Source organism: Ambystoma mexicanum, chromosome 11 (assembly GCF_040938575.1).
Source record: "Ambystoma mexicanum isolate Mex_15411 chromosome 11, UKY_AmexF1_1, whole genome shotgun sequence".
Lineage (NCBI taxonomy): Eukaryota > Metazoa > Chordata > Amphibia > Caudata > Ambystomatidae > Ambystoma > Ambystoma mexicanum.
This window is the reverse complement of record NC_090934.1, coordinates 597,341,824-597,360,271: the sequence shown is the minus strand read 5'-3', so window position 1 is coordinate 597,360,271 and position 18,448 is coordinate 597,341,824. Positions and strand designations below refer to the sequence as shown.

Below are 18,448 nucleotides of genomic sequence, written 5' to 3'. Positions count from 1 at the left end.
CACCTAAATAGTCCTAGCAATGGGCCACTTTAATCGACTGATGGTGCCAATATCAACTGCAGTTAATTACAAACCAATAACATGCCAGGCTGCTATCTAACAAATCAAACAAATATTTCTTCTTGGTACGTTCATGTGACATAAGAATTCACAGTGATTACTTCCCCAAAGTCCATTACCGCGTACTATTCTTTGTATTGGAGAAGATTAGGAGTCATGGATGTTTTGCATTTTCACAAGTCTTTTACCACAGAGAAACGTAGAAATGATGAGAATAAACCAGTTTTCTGTACCTTGCCGATTTTACTGAACCCTGAACCAACTTTGAGACAACAGTTGCAAGCCACAAAGTTCCATACAAAATGTTACAAAAATAAAAGTGATTTTTCTATGATTATTTCCGGCATTATAAAAACCCACATACCCAAAGTATCTATTTCAGATCACTTGTGGAAACATATTTCAATTGGGGGTTGACATGATGTTACATGGACTTTGGACACAAACTGCTGGCTGTGTTTTTTTCTAAAGGTTCAGAAACTGCTATTTCAGAGCAACTGAAACAGGTGTTTACAAGGCAATTGTTGAGGTGCTGTAAATGTACTGATGTCTGTGCTCCCTGAATTATGAGAGCACAGCCGCTTTCATGTATTTCGGGTGATGCTGGGGTAATCGAATAAACAATCATTTGCAAGCATGGTTCAATGTATTTTGTATCTTCCCAGAGTATAAACAAGAACACTTTTTCCATTACTTCTAACTTTACCATGGCATCCACGATGTAAGTGTTCAAATAAGTTAGGTTTCCATTTTTATTTTTTCAGTGAGAATATTCAAGGAGCACTTTACGAACGCTATAACAACAATATTGCAATACCGAGTCTGCTTTGAAAGAACCAAGGAATACGCTCTGGAAGAAATTACTACACACTTTTGATGCACGAAGAGTTTAGACGACAAATATTTCTTCCATGAAGTGCAATAGCCTGTTGAAGCTCGACTGCACAAAAGCACTTCCTGAAGTGTTAAAAACAAGGACTTGAATTTCGCAGTTTAAGTGCAATTGCTAATTAGCTCACTAGAGGTTTACAAGAGACAAACTTGACTTTCTCACAGGAAAGGGCAAGTAACTGAATGCATTTGTGTGCAAGATAAAATAGAAATTGCTGGTCAGGACCTTCCAAAACCTTGCACGCTTGGAAATTAGTAAGTCTGGATGCTCTCTTATGGAAAGAGATGCCAAAGTTAAAAAAAGGAAAAAAAAAACACAGTGATACAATAGGAGCCTGTGTCAATATTCAATTCCACAATGTTCACAATTTAAGCAGGCCATTCATTACTTAAGCCCTGCTGCCACTGGATAATAGTAGTGGAAAAATTGTCAGCACAGAGGAAAAGTGTACAGACAAGGTATCATGTTTATAAAAACGAATTTAACATCAACAAAAGTTACTATTACACAGAAAGAGCCTTAGACATTGAATAGCTTTCAGTGAGGTGGACTAGATATTTAAAAACTTGACTTGCGTTGTTGGCAACCCCCACAACAGATTTGACAATGCCAACTACAGTTCCGACCCCAAAATCCCAACTCAAATAGTAATAATGTAAAAAATAAATAAAAAAATAAAATCGTTCAGCACAATCTTTTGAAAATCTTTTCAACATAGGCTACTGCAAAAAGAGTCTTCCGAGGCCACCATCTCCTACAACTGAAATGCAACGTTCTTCACACACTCTGAAAAGCTGAATGTTTTGGTGGATTGATCATCATGGAGTATTGCCGAGTCCAGTCCACTACATTGGGCTTCAGCAATCCAAAGCAACGGCACTGGAAGAAATCTGTGATGTTCTGCAAGCACCCCTGGCTGTAGGTAAAGTGAGAAATAAGCCGGTCAGTGAAACTAAATATGGTTCCACTAGATAATTGCTATTTAAAAAAATATTTCTCAATGATTACATTTCAATTTTATATTTCTGAATAATTTGGTTTTTGCATGCACTGAGTTTTTAGTAATTGCTTTTCGTTTTCATTTTGTTATGCACTCTTTGCAAGTGGATTCAACATGTGACAGAGGTATGTTTTAAAGCCTTTCATTGATTAGGATGGGGTTGGAGTAAAAGCTCACGAGGACTAGGGTATAACCAGCACAAACAGGATATTCATTATAGACTTCTTTTAGAACGATCTAGGCAAATTGTACCAGAATTGGAAAACTATAGAGTATCTAATTGGGATGCTTGTAAATTACATAGGATATTAGTGTCAAGCTGCTTTGTTGGCAAAAGCCCTCTTCACAAGGGTATAGCCGTTATCTCACAATTTGTAATCCACAACAGGAGAATAGAGTCTGGTACAGGTGGATCCTTTGCATAGGGGCATATGGTGGTGCGCTGAAGGTTTTGTTGTTTTCCCTTCATCTAAAATATCTCTTTACTTTAAGCTTACTGTATGGATCTGAACATCGTGCTCTCCAAGGGTGGTCTCACTCCTCGTGCCTGGTGGACATGCCATCACGGCCTTCAACAGTCTTGCATAAAGGCCAATCAGTGCATGAATTCCTGCATACAGGCCCTAAAACAGGACACACGCTCCCTAATTATAAGAACGTTTGTTTCAATAACCCACACTTTGGTAGTCATAATAAAGGATATTGAAGACCTCTCAATCCAGAAAGGTAGGTCCTCAACACCTCAAGGCAATACCTCTACCTATGCATATCACAGCACTGCAACCGCAATTTGCATAAGAGAACCCCACCCTTGCTATAAGACCATGCATGAATGGCTCTTGAAGGGTTAGGTTCACACTATCTTCCATAATGCAAATTTCAATTTTGTATCCTCATTCACCTTGATCCAGGCAACTCTTGATTTGTCACAGTTGACTTGGCAGGCCCAGATTAAGTATCTAAAGGATAGCAAGGTTGCATGAAAAGTTTAATTGGCAAACAAACCTCCAACTTTCAAGAGCACGCTCAAGCACATCTTGGGTACATCACACAACCATGACCTGACCAATTCTAGTACCACCACCTTCCAAGTACTAGAAGATGCCACCACTGGAAAGTGATTCCTATGATAGGATGTACTACTTCCCCTTTTTCTGATCATCATGCTGTCTTTGCCACTGGGAAAGACTACACACGTACCCCATATACTATAATTACATTACCTCTCCCTCATCCTCTATGTATCTTTCCAATTGTCTGTTTTCCTACCCTTACTCCCGCTCCCCTCATTTTTCCTTCCTCCACAGATCAAGGTCTGGTTAACCCAGGTGGGGACTTCGGCACCATGCGACCAGTGCGTGATCAGTAAAGAAGCTTCACAACAAAATATTTTGCTGTGTGCACATAAAAAAATAATAATCAAAAGGTGGTTTTGCTTAGCGCACTGGAATGCATTCCAATCACATTCCAAGAGACAGCCCAATTTCGAACAAAGGAGAATTCTTTTCATAGCCAATTAAAAGCGCTTGATACAAATAATAAAATATATTTTAACTTTAATACATCAATGTATTTCCATACCCTTCAATGACCCTACAGACCTTAAGCGAATACTACTTTTGGGGCTAAACCTGCAGTGGTTTTTAATTTTTGAGGACTGAATCCTGCTACATAAAGTGGGTTACAGTCTCTTCAACTCTTTTCTACCAAGGTTAGAAAATGATGGGAGCAAAAAGGAGTAGCGTTGGGGGTTTTCGCAGCCGGACAAAGTCTGTGTGGTGGAACTTCACCGCTGTTTAAAATCATAGCAACTCATTTGAAGGGTATCACCTTGACAAAGAAAAATAAAAGTATTTTATTTAATATTTCTTTTTAATGACAGGTATTTTTAAACTTCTCGTTTACCCACTTTTAAGTGCTTTAGAGTTGTACATTGAGGAGTGGAGCATCCAGTGAATCGTTAAGATGGCATCTTCTAGCACTTGGAAGGTGGTGGGACTAGAATTAGTCAGTACCTGGTTGTGTGATAACATAATTGCATATGTCTACGTCAAGGTAATACCCTTCCAGTGAGCTACTTTGATGCCAAAAAGAAGTTCCACCACACACTTCATTTGGCTAGAAAAAAAACTAATTTTGGTGAAATGCATGACCGCAGTCATCCCTTCCCCAACCTTGCTGCCCCACCTCCCACTACTCTACTTGCACCCTTCGTTCTCAGACCATCCTAAATCTATCCCTTGTCAGCCATGTACGCCCTTGCTCATCATTCAACTCTTTCTCCATCATTATTCCACTACAAATCTTAAATATAGAAGACTAATGAACAACTAAACTCATTTCAACAAAGAAGAGACTTACTTAAATGGTGTGTTTCTTAAAGAGACAGGAAATTTTGCACGTCTGCTCTGTATATGAAGATTTATTCTTTCTTGAGTAGTCAAACCGAGGAATACAATCTTGAAAATAAATACAAAAAACTTGTTTGTGTTAAAAAGAAATGCCATACAACACACACATATATGCTTATGTTCGCCAGATATGGTTTAATTCCTCAGTAAACGGTCTCATATGACTATTTCTATAGTGCAAGACTACAACTGAACTATTCATTATTTAAATATTACAGATTATCCAACACAGACAGTGGAACAAATTTGAGGAAAGATTGTATTTTTCTTTTTTTAATGTTATTAAGTACCTACTCCTCAAAACAGCCTTTACAACAAAATCAAGAAAATCTAAAACTGAAAACAGCAATGACATTATAACAATAAAAATAGAATCAAATGCAATATATGCACCCAGATGCCCCCGGGACAGGCACGCAATATATATAAACTAAATACAAATACAACAGCTCAAATACAAAGAATAAGATCATATACAATCAATTAATTTCACTTCATAAAACCCCCAAAACCCTTTTCCATACATGATGAGCTGATGTAGTAATCACCAATGAGTCACCACAGTACAAAGTGGCCCAAAATTGGTAAGTGGACACTATCCATGGCAGTGACATTATCCATAGCTCTTCATAAACACATGCTCAAAAGCTTTGCAATTGGTCAATGTGTCTAGCTGTTTCACACTCCACATCACAATATCTGCATTTCCGATTTTCTTTGTTGATGCCTTGCCAGGCACCAACATAATCTAACTTGGGTAGTATATTAAACCTACAATATAATTCAAGCACCTAAGATCTTCCGCACATGCCTTGATTAAGTAGGTGCGTGGTTTACCCAACTCAAAATGTTGATTTACATTGGTTAGATAGCACTTCTTCTTAGTAAGGGATTCAATATTCTTTGTAACATCCCATTCTTCTGCTTTTCTCTTTAATCGTATAAGGAATATTCCCAGTGAAGACTCTTCCGGAGGCGCCATGTTTATTGCCTTCAGGAAATCCTTTACCATCTTTTCTAACCCCAGCATTGCCTCCTTATTCTGATTATGCACGTTGTCATTTCTTAAAAGTCCCATTAAAGAGATCTCATTGGGATAACCCCCACAAGATTTTCATGTAGAGTTTGCTGCATTGGATTTTTCATAATTTGGCTGGTGACGTGTGTCCCGCTCACATCTAATAGCTTTTATTGGAACTGCTAAAGAAATTCTCAGTACTTTAGTCCAGATGTTTCCCTCAAAGCCATTTAACCAACATGCACACTTTTCTTCCAGGACCTCCAGACCATATAGCACTCCTGGTATTATACTCATTTTATATATTTTCAAGTAACCCTAGATAGAGTGGGCACCCCTTCTCATGATAAAACCACAAATAAGGTTCAATTTTGTCATTATCCTTCCTATCAACTGTTCATAATAGTCTTGATTGTGAAGGTTCTTAATTGGAACACCCAAGTTGGTATAGGAATTCACTATCTCTAAGATCACACCTCCAAGTTGCCATCTGTAAGGATTCTTTTTGGTTTGCCCTTTACCTATGATCATGACCTTAGTTTTTCCCCCCAAGTTGATCTTAGGTTATTGCCTTCAGTATACATCTTGATGGCGGTCAAAGATTGTTGCAAACCCACAGGGTTACGGTACATCACAACCGTATCATCTGCATAGGACAGGCTTCGAATAGGCTCCTTGCCAATTATGGGCAAATTATGGCAACTGGCTAATATCTGGTCTGGATCGGCAAGATAAAGATAATAGAGCACAGGGGTGAAAACACAGCCCTGCTTCAAGCCAACATTGGTGGAAATCGGGCTCGACATGTTGCCTTGTGTACCCAGCATGACCTGGACTGTGGTTCCTGTGTACATAGATCATGTAAAATGGTAGAATCCATCACCAGTTTTCTTAGTTTGTGCCAGAGTGTTTCCTTGACCACGCAGTCAAAAGCCCCTGCACAGTCAAAGTAGAGATACAGTCGCCTCTCTGTATTCCCGTGGGTGTCAGCCATATTGTTATGAAGAGCCCAGATGTCATCAATGGTACTATAACCAGCTTGAAATCCTGTCTGCTTCCAGGGCAAAAGGGATTTCGCCTGGATCCAGTGATTGACATTCTGGAGTAAAGGGTTGAGAACATTTTGGCATTCTTACCAATTATGGCCAAAAGTCTGTAATAATTAAAAAAAAATGTTTTTATTAGCATTTCTCAAAATCACAGTAAATCAATAGCATACATTTTGCCGTTGTTATGATGCACAACTCAAAAGCAAACCGGACAATAACCAACATTAACTGTCTTCACACGTTTCCATTATCTCCATTAATCACCGTCTGATGGGGGGTGGTCAGAATGAGCGATTTTACATAGTAAGATAGCTAGGTGACCGATCTTCCTTCTTACTCGAGTTCCTAGACGGTACCATCATGTTAGGTTAGGTTGCGCATTCAAGGGAGTTTGTCATCTGAGGGATGAAACATGTCCCAAACCAGTATCTTCCATGCCTCAAATGTTACACTTACTTCCTCTTCCGACCTGGAGACTCCTGCACCCCATCAAAAGTCTGTAATTATGAGTGTCAGTTCTATCACCCTTTTTATGAACAGCTACCAGGATGGATTTTTTTTTTTTTACAGCTAGCTGGGATCCTACTACCATGCCAAATGTAGGTATATACCTTCGGTAAAAGAAGGGCCCAAATATATATATATATTCGTGTTTCAAGTAAAACCGAAAAACCCTTAAAATTCGCAAGTTATGGTACGCTAAGCAACCATAACTGGTGCCATCACCGTGCACTGCAAAGACTAACACCCAGGACATCAAAAATGACATCACAAATGTCATTGATGACATCACTGATGACATCACATGTGCATTTATTTTCATTAAAAGTCTGTACCAGGGATTCTTATAGTAATGTTGATCAAAAAGTATGAAGGGTTATTGGAATACATTTCATGAGGTACGTAGTGCAGTAAGTAATGCATTGATACAAATACCATTCTATTATCAGGTTCTTTCCAGTATACTAAGCTACTTATGTAGAAACATCGGCATTGTGTGCAACATACATGATGGATGTGCAATATTATTAATCTAACCATGTTGAATAGTAAAATGATACATGCTTCTTATTACAGTTTTGTCTACTGGGCAACATTTAATAACTAGCTAATAAAACCCACTTACTACATAATTGCATTATTCAAAACGAAACACAAATAACACCACATACAAATATGAGCATATACAGGGAAAATTAAGTAAACAACAGTATTACCAGCCAATCTTCAAACCCCAACTGATTAACTTTGTACACAGAAATGTTCGCTGTGCTTCAAAAGGTACTACTTTGCTATGTATAACTATCATATAATGTGACTGGACCCTAAGGAGAGTAGTGTGCATACAATGTGTACAAATATGAGCATATCCAGGAAAGTAAAGTAATTCAAAAAAGGCAGAACTATTAAAAAAAGTGTCGATACCCTTACTGATTATCTTTATACACACAAAGCATTGCTGTTTTTCAAATCTGTGTTTTCCCCTATGTATATGTTTCATATGCTGTGAGTGAAACCCAAGTGAATTACTGTAAGAACATATTTGAATTATAACTCTACAAATATAGTACTTGAATATGAATAATGACTGATTTTTTAGTTCCTGACTATTACTGGCCTAGATATGTCATTAAAGGGAAAAAGACATTTGTGATGTCATCAGTGATGTCATCAATGACATTTGTGATGTCATCTTTGATGTCCTGGGTGTTAGTCTTAACATTGCACAGTGGTGGCACAAGTTATGATTGCTTAGCGTACCATAACTTGCAAATTTCAAGGATTTTTCGGTTTTACTTCGAACCATAACGTCCCTTTAACAAAGTTTTTGACTGAATATACACTTTCATCGTGTGAATTTGGGAGATGTTTACTAGGATTCCCTTACTTTATATACATCTAACATAGAACATACTGAACCCCGCCGCTAATGATTTTTGAAGGCCACGGACTGTGCGTATGTCTGCGGACGACATCAATACTACCCGAAAACTCAGGGGGTATCTGAAATTGTTCTATCATAACGTATAAAAACTGCACAAGTTTAAAAAGCAGCACATAAACACATTATAAGTAATAATAAATAAGCAGTGGAACCGACGCGTCTAACATCAATCATCCATTTAAATACCATATGTAATGAAATGGATTATACCATAACAAAAAAGATATGCCTCCAACATAATTACCTCACAGAAACTACAGAGCTAAGAGCGACAGTAGACAAACAAAACACAACGTATACAAATTACCAGAAACTAGTAAGTAAACTTCATTTTTCTTATATATTTGTATACTTTTTGTATGAGGTACAGAACAATTAATGTATTTGTGTTTTTCACACAGAAATGTGCAGTACTTTGGAGTGGCTCGAGGAGAATTTTCCGCGTGACGAAATGTCCGAAGATAGCGATAATAGTGGTACACACTTCTCTGCATAAGCAAATGAATAGTCAGTACTTTGTGTACTTAACATATATATATATATATATATATATATATATATATATATATATTTTTAACAGACCATGCAAAAATTGAAGAAATTCCACCGAAAGACACAATGCACGAGACCTTGCAACGCATAGAACAGAAAGTGGACATGCTGAAAGATAATTTCAATGGTTTAAAGCAATTTGTGAAGGACCACGTCAAAGGAAAAATTAGATACCACTGTACTACCTGTACCGGTCCCCCTTCTCCATGTCCCAGTGAACTATCCCCAAACCCTCACCAACAACAAACGTTTCGACGAAAATTCCATCCCTTCATCCCCTCACAACCATCCTCTGTAAACCCCCAACTGCCCTATATTTGTTTCAGTTTCTGCTTCCCCCTCTCTTTCTTAATTGCTATGTATGTGTATAATAAAAAAAATGTTATGGTAGTTTTAATGAAATAGTTTGTGTCTAATCTTTTTTTTAACACAGTTAAAATGGCCGCGGACAGCACGCCTGTCCGGCCTGTCCATAATTAACAAAATATGGATGTCCTAAGGACAGTACACCTCTCGATAACATTCCCAACCAAGATGTAATTGTTCTTAGAACACACCATCTGTCCGGGATGTCTATAAATGTACAAAAAAGAGGGTGTCCTAGGACACTATACCTCTCCGTACCATCCGCCAACCAAGATGGAACTGTTCTTAGAACACAGCAGCTGTCCTGGATGTCTGAAAATGGACAAAATGGAGGTGTCCTAAGGACACTGTACCTGTCCATACAGTTTGCAACCAAGATGCAACTGTTTGTAGAACATGCTCGGTGTCCGGGATGTCCGTAGTGAAACAAAATAGAGGTGTTCAAAGGACACTGTACCTGGCCGTACACTGTGCACACCATCTACACACATGCGCATCACACCCGTAAATCCTGCGAACATCGCGCCTGTCCGTAACTGTCCGTCTCACTTGTGTCACACTTTTAATTAGTTTCAGGACCCAGACGCTGTCCGTAGAGCACCCGCGCGCATGCGCACGACAGTTCCTGTGCATTTGGTGTCCTGCGGACACCCATTTCCTTCGCGGACGTGTTCATGACGTCATCATGTGACTGCACCCACGCTGAGCGCATGTCCTAATTTGCGCACTTTGTCCGCTTCCCCAACATTTTAAAGAACTTATGCAGACAATCCAAATTATTTTACAGTAAAATAATCACCATTTCACATGTCCCAGACAATGGCCCTAGCTTTCCACATATTTTTTGGAACCTTTTCAATGCTTATGAGTGATCAATATAGTCACGAGGCACACCCCTCCACCCCTATAAAAGGCCACACCCCAGAGCTCATCTTCATTGTACTTCTGGCTATTACAGATTGACTTTTGCTGCCTTTAGTGCTCTAGCGGAGATTACCTCACCAACCCTAATGGCACCCATGGCTGCTGTTGCTACATCAGCCTCAGCACCACCCTCAAACCCTCCACCTCCCCAAGGGCCTGCAGAGGGGAATATGCGTGAGGATGTAGAGAACGAGGATGAAGAGAATGAGGTCAAGGAACTCCCTACTACCAGCACTCGCTGGGAGTCGTGGGTGTGGCGGTTGTTTACCGTTCATGGTAACTTACTGAAAGCACGTGCGAACAAGGTCACCTGTAACCAGTGCAATTTGGTGCTTAGTCGTGGGAGACGTGGTTCGTACAGCTTTGGTACGACATCCATGAAGCGACACCTAATTTCGTTCCACGGTGCGGACATTCGCAAGGTTGTACCATGTAAACAACGTAGTAGATTGAGTTCCTCCGCAGCATCCTCTGTTTCCGATCCTCTCACCACACGAGACACTGCTGTGGGAGAGTGCATCCCTCCAGCTGCTTCACAGGCCATTCGCGATGCTGTTGACCTTTACCTTTCGAGGGTCACAATATTGTCTATGTACTGCGATGCAGTATTCTGTAGGGGGGAGAGTCTTCGAAGTGCTTTCGAGACTACGGTCACGGAGCACCAAAAGAGCTGCTACCTACCTAAATAAGGAACACCCTACATCTTCCTCTCTCCACCTGCCCTTTCCTATCCCCGTGGTTGGTGCCCCTTCCTTACCCTCCTCTCCTAGTGTGTCGGGTGTAGACAAAGTCAAAAAATTATATAAAACAAAATTTGTTTTGATTCTCAGTTTAAAAATAGAACTATCAAGTAAACTGTGCAGGCCCCTGCGCATTTTTTTTTTTAAAAGTCCGCGGACAGTCCTACGACAGATAAAATGTTGGGGTGCAACCCTAGCAAAACCAATGCACTTTTCTCTGGGAGTAAGTGGTGGTTCTGAAAAGAGCCTTTTGGTGGTGTTTTGTGTGTTTGAAAAACTTGGATTCGTCAACATGTAATGCAAAATAGATGCCTATGCTTCCAAAAAAGGTCGCAAAGCATTATGTACATTTCGAATAAAAATCTGATTTCCAGCATCTGTAAGATGGACTCCATCTCTGCGAAAAATGAATGTGCTGCGGAACATAATATTTTCATTGTGGAAAGAGGACATGCCAACATCTCTTAGAAAGGCACAAACAGCCTGATTGACATTGCGCCTCGCTTTCACCATTTGTGGACCAAATGAAGAAGAACGCAGCCACATTTATCTTTGCGCAATACGAGAAAAAATTACTTGGCAATTTGGAAACATGTCCATGATCTTCCAAGTCCTTCCTTCATTGCAAAGAAATTCCAGACACATGTCCTAAACTGTTCCCTCCACAACGAATTAGAATTATGTCAGGATGATGCTCTGTCTGTAAAGTAGCACAGAGAGGTACCAAGTCCAGCCACTTCATTCCACGCACTCCATGCCAGTACACTTCCACATGAGGGAATCCAAGATCTGCAGATATACCACAGCGTTCTGCATGCACCTTCAACCAATGTATCCATGAGTCTCCCAAAATCCAGATAATCTGTTTGCGCAAACACAGCCATAGCTGTCTGTTCTCCTCTCAGGAAAAAAACGTCCTCACTAAATCTCTCCGCACACAACACACCCATTAAACTTTACTGACTAATACCTAGCTCCGCTCATTCTCATTTGCATGTGTCACCACTGCAGAATCCCTGTATGTAATATGCGCTGTCCGCAGACTACCGCGGACATGTAGAAGATCTGAGCGTGGCGAATGTACATTTAAATAGTGTTCCCCATTTCCCCTTTAAATTGGGCTCTGAAAAGAGCCTTTTTTTGGGGTTTTTTTTGCAGATGCCTGACAGACCTGTTATTTTGTATTTTTTGGGGGGTTTTATCTTCTTACTTTACTCCTAAAATCTTCACATAACCTGTTCCAAAGCAACCCTTACATTGCAAAAGAACATGGCATTTCCCAAAAAGATAAAGAAACACCATCTGCTTCAAAATAAGCCGCATTACTCGAAACAATGTTCTCGTGGCTACAGAAAAACATACCAGGTCTTAGCATGAAAGCATGCATGCCTCGATTGATTGCACACCTAGCAATGCTTTGACCAGGACAAAAAACAGAACTGTTGTCCCATTTTGCTCTAGGAAGTAATCCAGAAAAAATGACTTTCACATTTGGAAGGATGTTGATTACTGCTTGAACCAACTGTTCCAAATCTTCCAACAAAGTAGGGGAACTCACGTAGCCCAAATGGAAAGCACCATAGTGCACGACTACCACATGGGGACTGTTCATCCTACGCACATCTCTGCAAACTTGGAGAATTGCCTCTACACTGCAGTCAGTCGCAGCGCTCCACACCACCTCCACTCCCCTAACATCGAAATGGTTTGCCACATGCCTGCATTGAGAATAGTGCTGTAAACCATGGATAAACATATCTCCGAGCACCAACACCCTGACTGTCTCCACCTCTGCCATCTTCACTACACACACTCTCTTTCTACAAAAATCAACAACGTCAAAATCGGATTGGCTGATCCCTACAGTCCCCCTTGCATACTGGATTTGCTGTAAAACCCTGTATGTGGCACGCCCTACCCACGGACAGGGGCGGTGTCCGCGCGGCACTCAACTCTTAATCAGCCCTTTCCACATCACTCGCGAATCCATTCCCTCATTGGACACAGCTAAGCAGTCACACCACCAATCACATCCAAGACCTCTACATCTAACTCCATCATCAGAGTTCCGCACTTCAAATGTACTGTTGATCACTTTGAATACAAGTCTCATATCATTGGAAAGCACCTACTACAAAAACTACTGTGCAAGTCTCGAAGATTTCTACTTGCAGCTCCATGCATATCCATATGCATGATTACAAAGTACAGGTATGCATATTTTATTCAGAGTACATGTACAACTCTTATGATTCCATATAAACAAAGTAGTGCCACAAAATCTGCATAGCCAATAAATACATGACAACGCTCCTGCTTTAAGCGCGAGACTCCCGATTTTTCATTGAAAAATCGCACTACTTTTTACTATCTCCTGCATAACCTATACATACATGCCAACCCTCCCAAACTACGAGCGAAACTCGATTTTTCATTAAAAACTTCACCATTTTTTAGTGTCTCCCGCCTAAATTAATGCTTATTCCAATGCGATCGTATGAGAAAAATAAACGTTACCGATTGCTGTGAGGAAATCTCCCTCTCAGGTGCTCCCGATTGTTCGCATGTCTAGTTATAATATGAAATTATTCAAACTTTTTCCATCTACTATAATGAACTATCACTTCCAAACCTCTTGGCTATCTACAACACAGCTGCAAAAAAACAAGGGAATTTCATGAACTTAAAATTCTACTCCTTGGAGAAGCAGGTTCAACTAACATACTGCAAATAACAAAGGCTGCACCTAGTCAAATGAAATGCATGGATACACTATGTTCAGATATCAAACGAGAATACTACCACGAAAACAAAAATCAATGTGTACATTAACATCAGTGCTATAAACACAAAAGTACTAACTTCTTTCTTTTACAATTGCAGTGAAGACCACTCTCCTGAAAATCAACAGCATCTAAACTACAAACATATCCAAAGAAACCTGCTCATTCCACAGAAGAAAGTATGTAAAATACTACCTTTATATTCTTACTGCTCCTCAAAGAGACTGGTTAATTCATGTAATTTGCGCACCAAAAAAACCATCGATTTCTGAACCATTCTGCCCACAAATCCCCATTTATTAAACAGAGATTAACAGGCAGAATGGCACACAAATCCCTGTTTTTTTGGAACACAAACATACCCAAGCCTTAGAATGTTAGTACTACAAAACAAAGAACTGTTTTAATTTTATACCATTATGTTTATTATTAATGCTTCTCCTCACCACTAGCTCACTTTCTACTTTCATCTGAACCACAGTGTTGTAACATACAAACAGAAAAATAGCCTTCCCAACTCATTGTAACTGCCCAATGCACATTCGCACACCACCACAAACATCTTCATCCATCAAACTCACACGCATGCACACAGCACACATACAGTGTAAATCAGACCAACCCATCCCTTCTTTTTTTTCAACAGACCCCAAAGAATGCCTACCAAAATGCAAGTCCGTAGAAAGCAACGCAGAAATAGAGCAAATGAAAAATAAAAGTGTCCAAAATAAGCATCCATCTCTACCAGAGTTTGTACAAAATGTTCAAACAAAACAGCTAATGCAGTCATTTAGCAAAACAAAAGAAGCTTCAACTACAGAAACTTTGCCTCCTCTATCAAAATGTGAAACAAAACAGAAAATGCTTAACAAGAATTCGGCTACTACTACTGCCGAAACTGCTCCTATAAATCCTCATAGACTAGCAAGTAACCATACTAAAAAAAGTATTTTAGCAAAAATGTTCAGCCACAGAGTCCTTCAGAATCTAATAACAGGAGCGAAATCATCCACAACCCTTAAAACCTATTGTAGAAAATTAATGCAATCCTTCTCAAAAGGAAGTTATTTTAGTTTTTAACAGGATGAAACCACTAACAAAACTAAGTACTAAAGTACAAAAAAAACCAATAAAATTCTCAATAAATGGAATGTCAACAAAAATAACTTCTTAAATATCTGTGGAGGTGAATGGAGTCACACCACGACCACAGAACCATATTTTAATGAAGCATACAAACAAGACCAAACACACACAATTGCCATCCATAGCAGTGGACTAGGATATGAAAAAATGAATAATACCATCATGGAACAAGAAACACTGCTTACAAAAATATCACCAGAAAACTCAGAATTACCTCTCCATTCGACTGAACCAGAAGGTCCAGTATACAAATGGCCATGCACGTCAATGTGTAACATTCCCAACAAATCTTTCAAATCTTTCAGCCAGTTCCTCAATTAATTTGTGAAAGGTAAAGACAAAATCAAAATGAAAGTTCTGCAAAATATGGATACCTTTCCAGTGCGCAAATACACAGGACTACAAGGACATTCATTAGCCTGCATTTCAGGACCTATTTGCAGAAGCACCTTCCATGATATCAAAATATCAGCACATCATTCAAATGTAAGAAATCTAGTGTATAAACTGTACTATCCTAAAAGTCCTGCTTTAGAACTAGCCAATTTAAATAACACTCTTCTGCATGGTACACCCAAATACCTACAAGAAGAAATCAACCGCATCCAGAGAAAATATTCTGGAAGTGAAAGTCACTTACAAAATGCAATAGCTTTAGAACGGACTAGCAACAATTCTGCACATGCAACCTTCTATTACACACATACAAGGAACAAGTTACTTACCTGTAACTGTTGTTCTCCAGCATGGGTCTGGCATGGATTCATATGCTCATGAATATTCCCAGTCGTCAGGCTGGGAATCCTTGGTACAGGAAAAAAAAAAAATCAGTATCAGTTTCATTTCTGATCTGTCTTTCCTAGTAGTAACCAATCACTGATCTCTGCGTCATACTGCCCACAGCCAATGACTGCCCTCTCCCTAAGCCCCACCTCCGGCAGCCATCCTCAGATTTGGTAGCACGTAAAGTGGCAGTATGACCAAGTGAAGAGCTGCAGAGGGGTAGGCGGGAGGGTTCGCATGTGAATCCATGCCAGACCCATGCTGGACAACAACAGTTACAGGTAAGTAACTTGTTCCTTCTCCAGCATGGGGTCTGGCATGGATTCACATGCTCATAAATATAAGATTACATGGCAGTACACACATGCACAACCACGGGAGGTAGCAAAAGGCTCAACTTTAAGCAATACATAAACTCAACATTAAGCAACTCTTACCTCCTCACCAGGCCCTTCAGGTGAACAGGTTGCGCAGCACTGCTTGGCTGGCCCTGGACTGTTCCCTGGAATCCCGATCGACGCAGTAGTATTTCGTGAAGGTGTGCGTCGACCTCCACGTAGCAGCCCTGCAGATGTCCAGCAGCGGTCGGTTTGCCAACCAGTGACAGTGCATGATACAGCCGGTGAGCCATCTGGAAATGGAAGCCTTCGAGAGAGCCTTCCCTTGATTCACAGGTCCAAAGTTCACAAAAAGCTGTGACGTCTTCCGAAAAAACTCTTCGTGCGGTCCACTTAGAACTTCAGCGCTCTAGCTACATCCAGCGGGTGCAAAGAAAACTGGTAACAACAAGGGCTTGTTGAGGTGGAAGTCCGACGGCACCTTGGGCATGAAGGAGGGATGCGTCCTGAGCACCACCCTCGTGTCATGAAAAGTCAAGTATGGAGGCTTGCAAGATAGGGCCTGAATCTCTCCCACGCGCCGTGCGGAGGTGTTGGCCACAAGAAAAGCTGTTTTCCACGATAGGAACTTCAACGGTGCCGTATGCATAGGCTCGAACGGGGTTCCCCTGAGCCTAGTCAGCACCACATTGAGCTCCCACGCTGGGGCTTTCACCGGCGGGAACGAGCGGAATAGTCCCTTCATAAATTCCTTCACCAGGCGATGAGACCACAAGGACACACATCCTGTTGTCCTGGTGTATCTGGAGATGGCAGCCAGATGCATATTGGAGGCGTGAGCTACTCCAGCCTTGGCCAACGACAGTAGGTACGGCAGTACTTGAGGGGCCATCATCCGCAGAGGGTTAATCTTCTGTGCCCGGCACCAGACGGAGAACCTCTTCCATTTGTGTCCGTAACATTTGAGAGTTGAGGACGCCCTGGCCTTTGCAAGAACCTCCCTGCAGTCGGCCGGTATATCGTATCCCCCAAACTCTAGTGCTGCAGAAGCCAGGCCTGCAAGTTCAGCGACTTCGGGTCGTGATGAAGAATGGTGCCCCCTTCTCTGGAGAGAAGATCCGCGTCCACGGGCAGTTTGACTGGTGGGGACGCCGATAAGTCCAGGAGGTCCAGGAACCAGATCGGTCTCGGCCACGCCGGTGCAACGAGGATCATCCTGCACCGGGACCTCTTGAGCTGGTTGACGAGCCGGAGTAGCAGGAGCAACGGCAGGAAAGCATAGAGGAACAGGTTGTCCCAGGGGAACGAGAAAGCATCGCCCATGCTCCTCGGTTGGGGGAACCTGCTGGCGAACCTCTGGCACTTGGAGTTCGCCGCCGTCGCGAAGAGATCGACCTGGGGTCTGCCCCACAGCCTTTAGAGTCAATCCACTTGATCCTGGCGTAGCTCCCAGTCATGGCACGAGCGCAGCTCCCTGCAGAGTGAGTCGGCGATGGTGTTCTTTTATCCCTGCCAGATGAAAAGGTACCAGAAACATCCCCTGGTCGACGGCCCAGTGCCACAGATCCTGAGATTCCTTGGACAGGTCTGGGGATCTGGTTCCACCCTGCTTCCTGATGTAGAACATCGTGGTGGTGTTGTCAGTGAAGAGCCTCACCACCTTGACCTTGAGGGATGGAAGAAAGGACCTGAGGGCACAAAACACTGTGCGGAGCTCCAGAATGTGGATATGAAGCTGTTCTTCCTCCGGGAGCCCAAGGCCTCTCGCATGGAGATTTCCGGTATGCGCTCCCCACCCTTCCAGGGAGGCATCCGTCGTCACCATTACCTGGTGAGCTGGGGTCTGAAAGTCTGCGCCCGCCGTCAGATGAGTGTGGGTGCCCCATCACTGGATCGCTCGTCGGAAGGTCTCATTGAGCAGTATGCTGTCCTCGAAGTTGCCCGTCGCCTGGGTCCAGCGTGCATCGAGGAACTCTTGCAGTAGAAGCATTCGAAGTCTGCACAGGCGTACCAGATAGATGGAGGAGGACATCATCCCGAGAAGGGATTTGATGGTTCTTACCCTGGCTACGTCCATGGCTAGCAGGCGTTGCACCTTGCCCAGGATGGCTTTCGTCAGACGGTGAGGCCAGCTGTGCCACTGTGTCGAGCTTGGCTCCCAGAAACAGGGCGCCCTGCAAAGGGACCAGGTGGAATTTGGGGAAGTTGATGGAGAACCCCAGGTCCGTGAGTAGCTGGACGGTCTCCGCTCCCTTGTCCTTGCTCGGATGAGCCAGTCGTCCAGGTAGGGATAGATGTGGATCCCTTGCAGGCGTAGCCACACCGCCACCGGGGCTAGGCACTTGGTGAATACCCTGGGTGCCGACTTTAATCCGAACGGGAGGGCCTTGAACTGGTAGTGCCGTCCTTGGACCACGAACCTGAGGAACTACCGGTGTCCT

General features: G+C 41.9%; 1 protein-coding gene across 2 annotated transcripts in view; it reads right to left on the bottom strand.

Moving 5' to 3' along the window:
• Nucleotides 1–283: 283 nt before the first annotated feature.
• Nucleotides 284–18,448, bottom strand: part of ZDHHC13 (zinc finger DHHC-type palmitoyltransferase 13) — a 1,364,100-nt gene continuing 1,345,935 nt past the window's right edge. For both annotated transcript variants that reach the window (XM_069623461.1, XM_069623462.1), the window contains 2 exons: nt 4,314–4,411; nt 284–1,868 (listed from right to left, as the gene is read on the bottom strand). In XM_069623461.1, the coding sequence (XP_069479562.1) occupies nt 1,730–1,868; nt 4,314–4,411 (237 nt within the window). In that variant the 3' untranslated portion in view covers nt 284–1,729. The remainder of the gene's footprint in view (nt 1,869–4,313; nt 4,412–18,448) is intronic.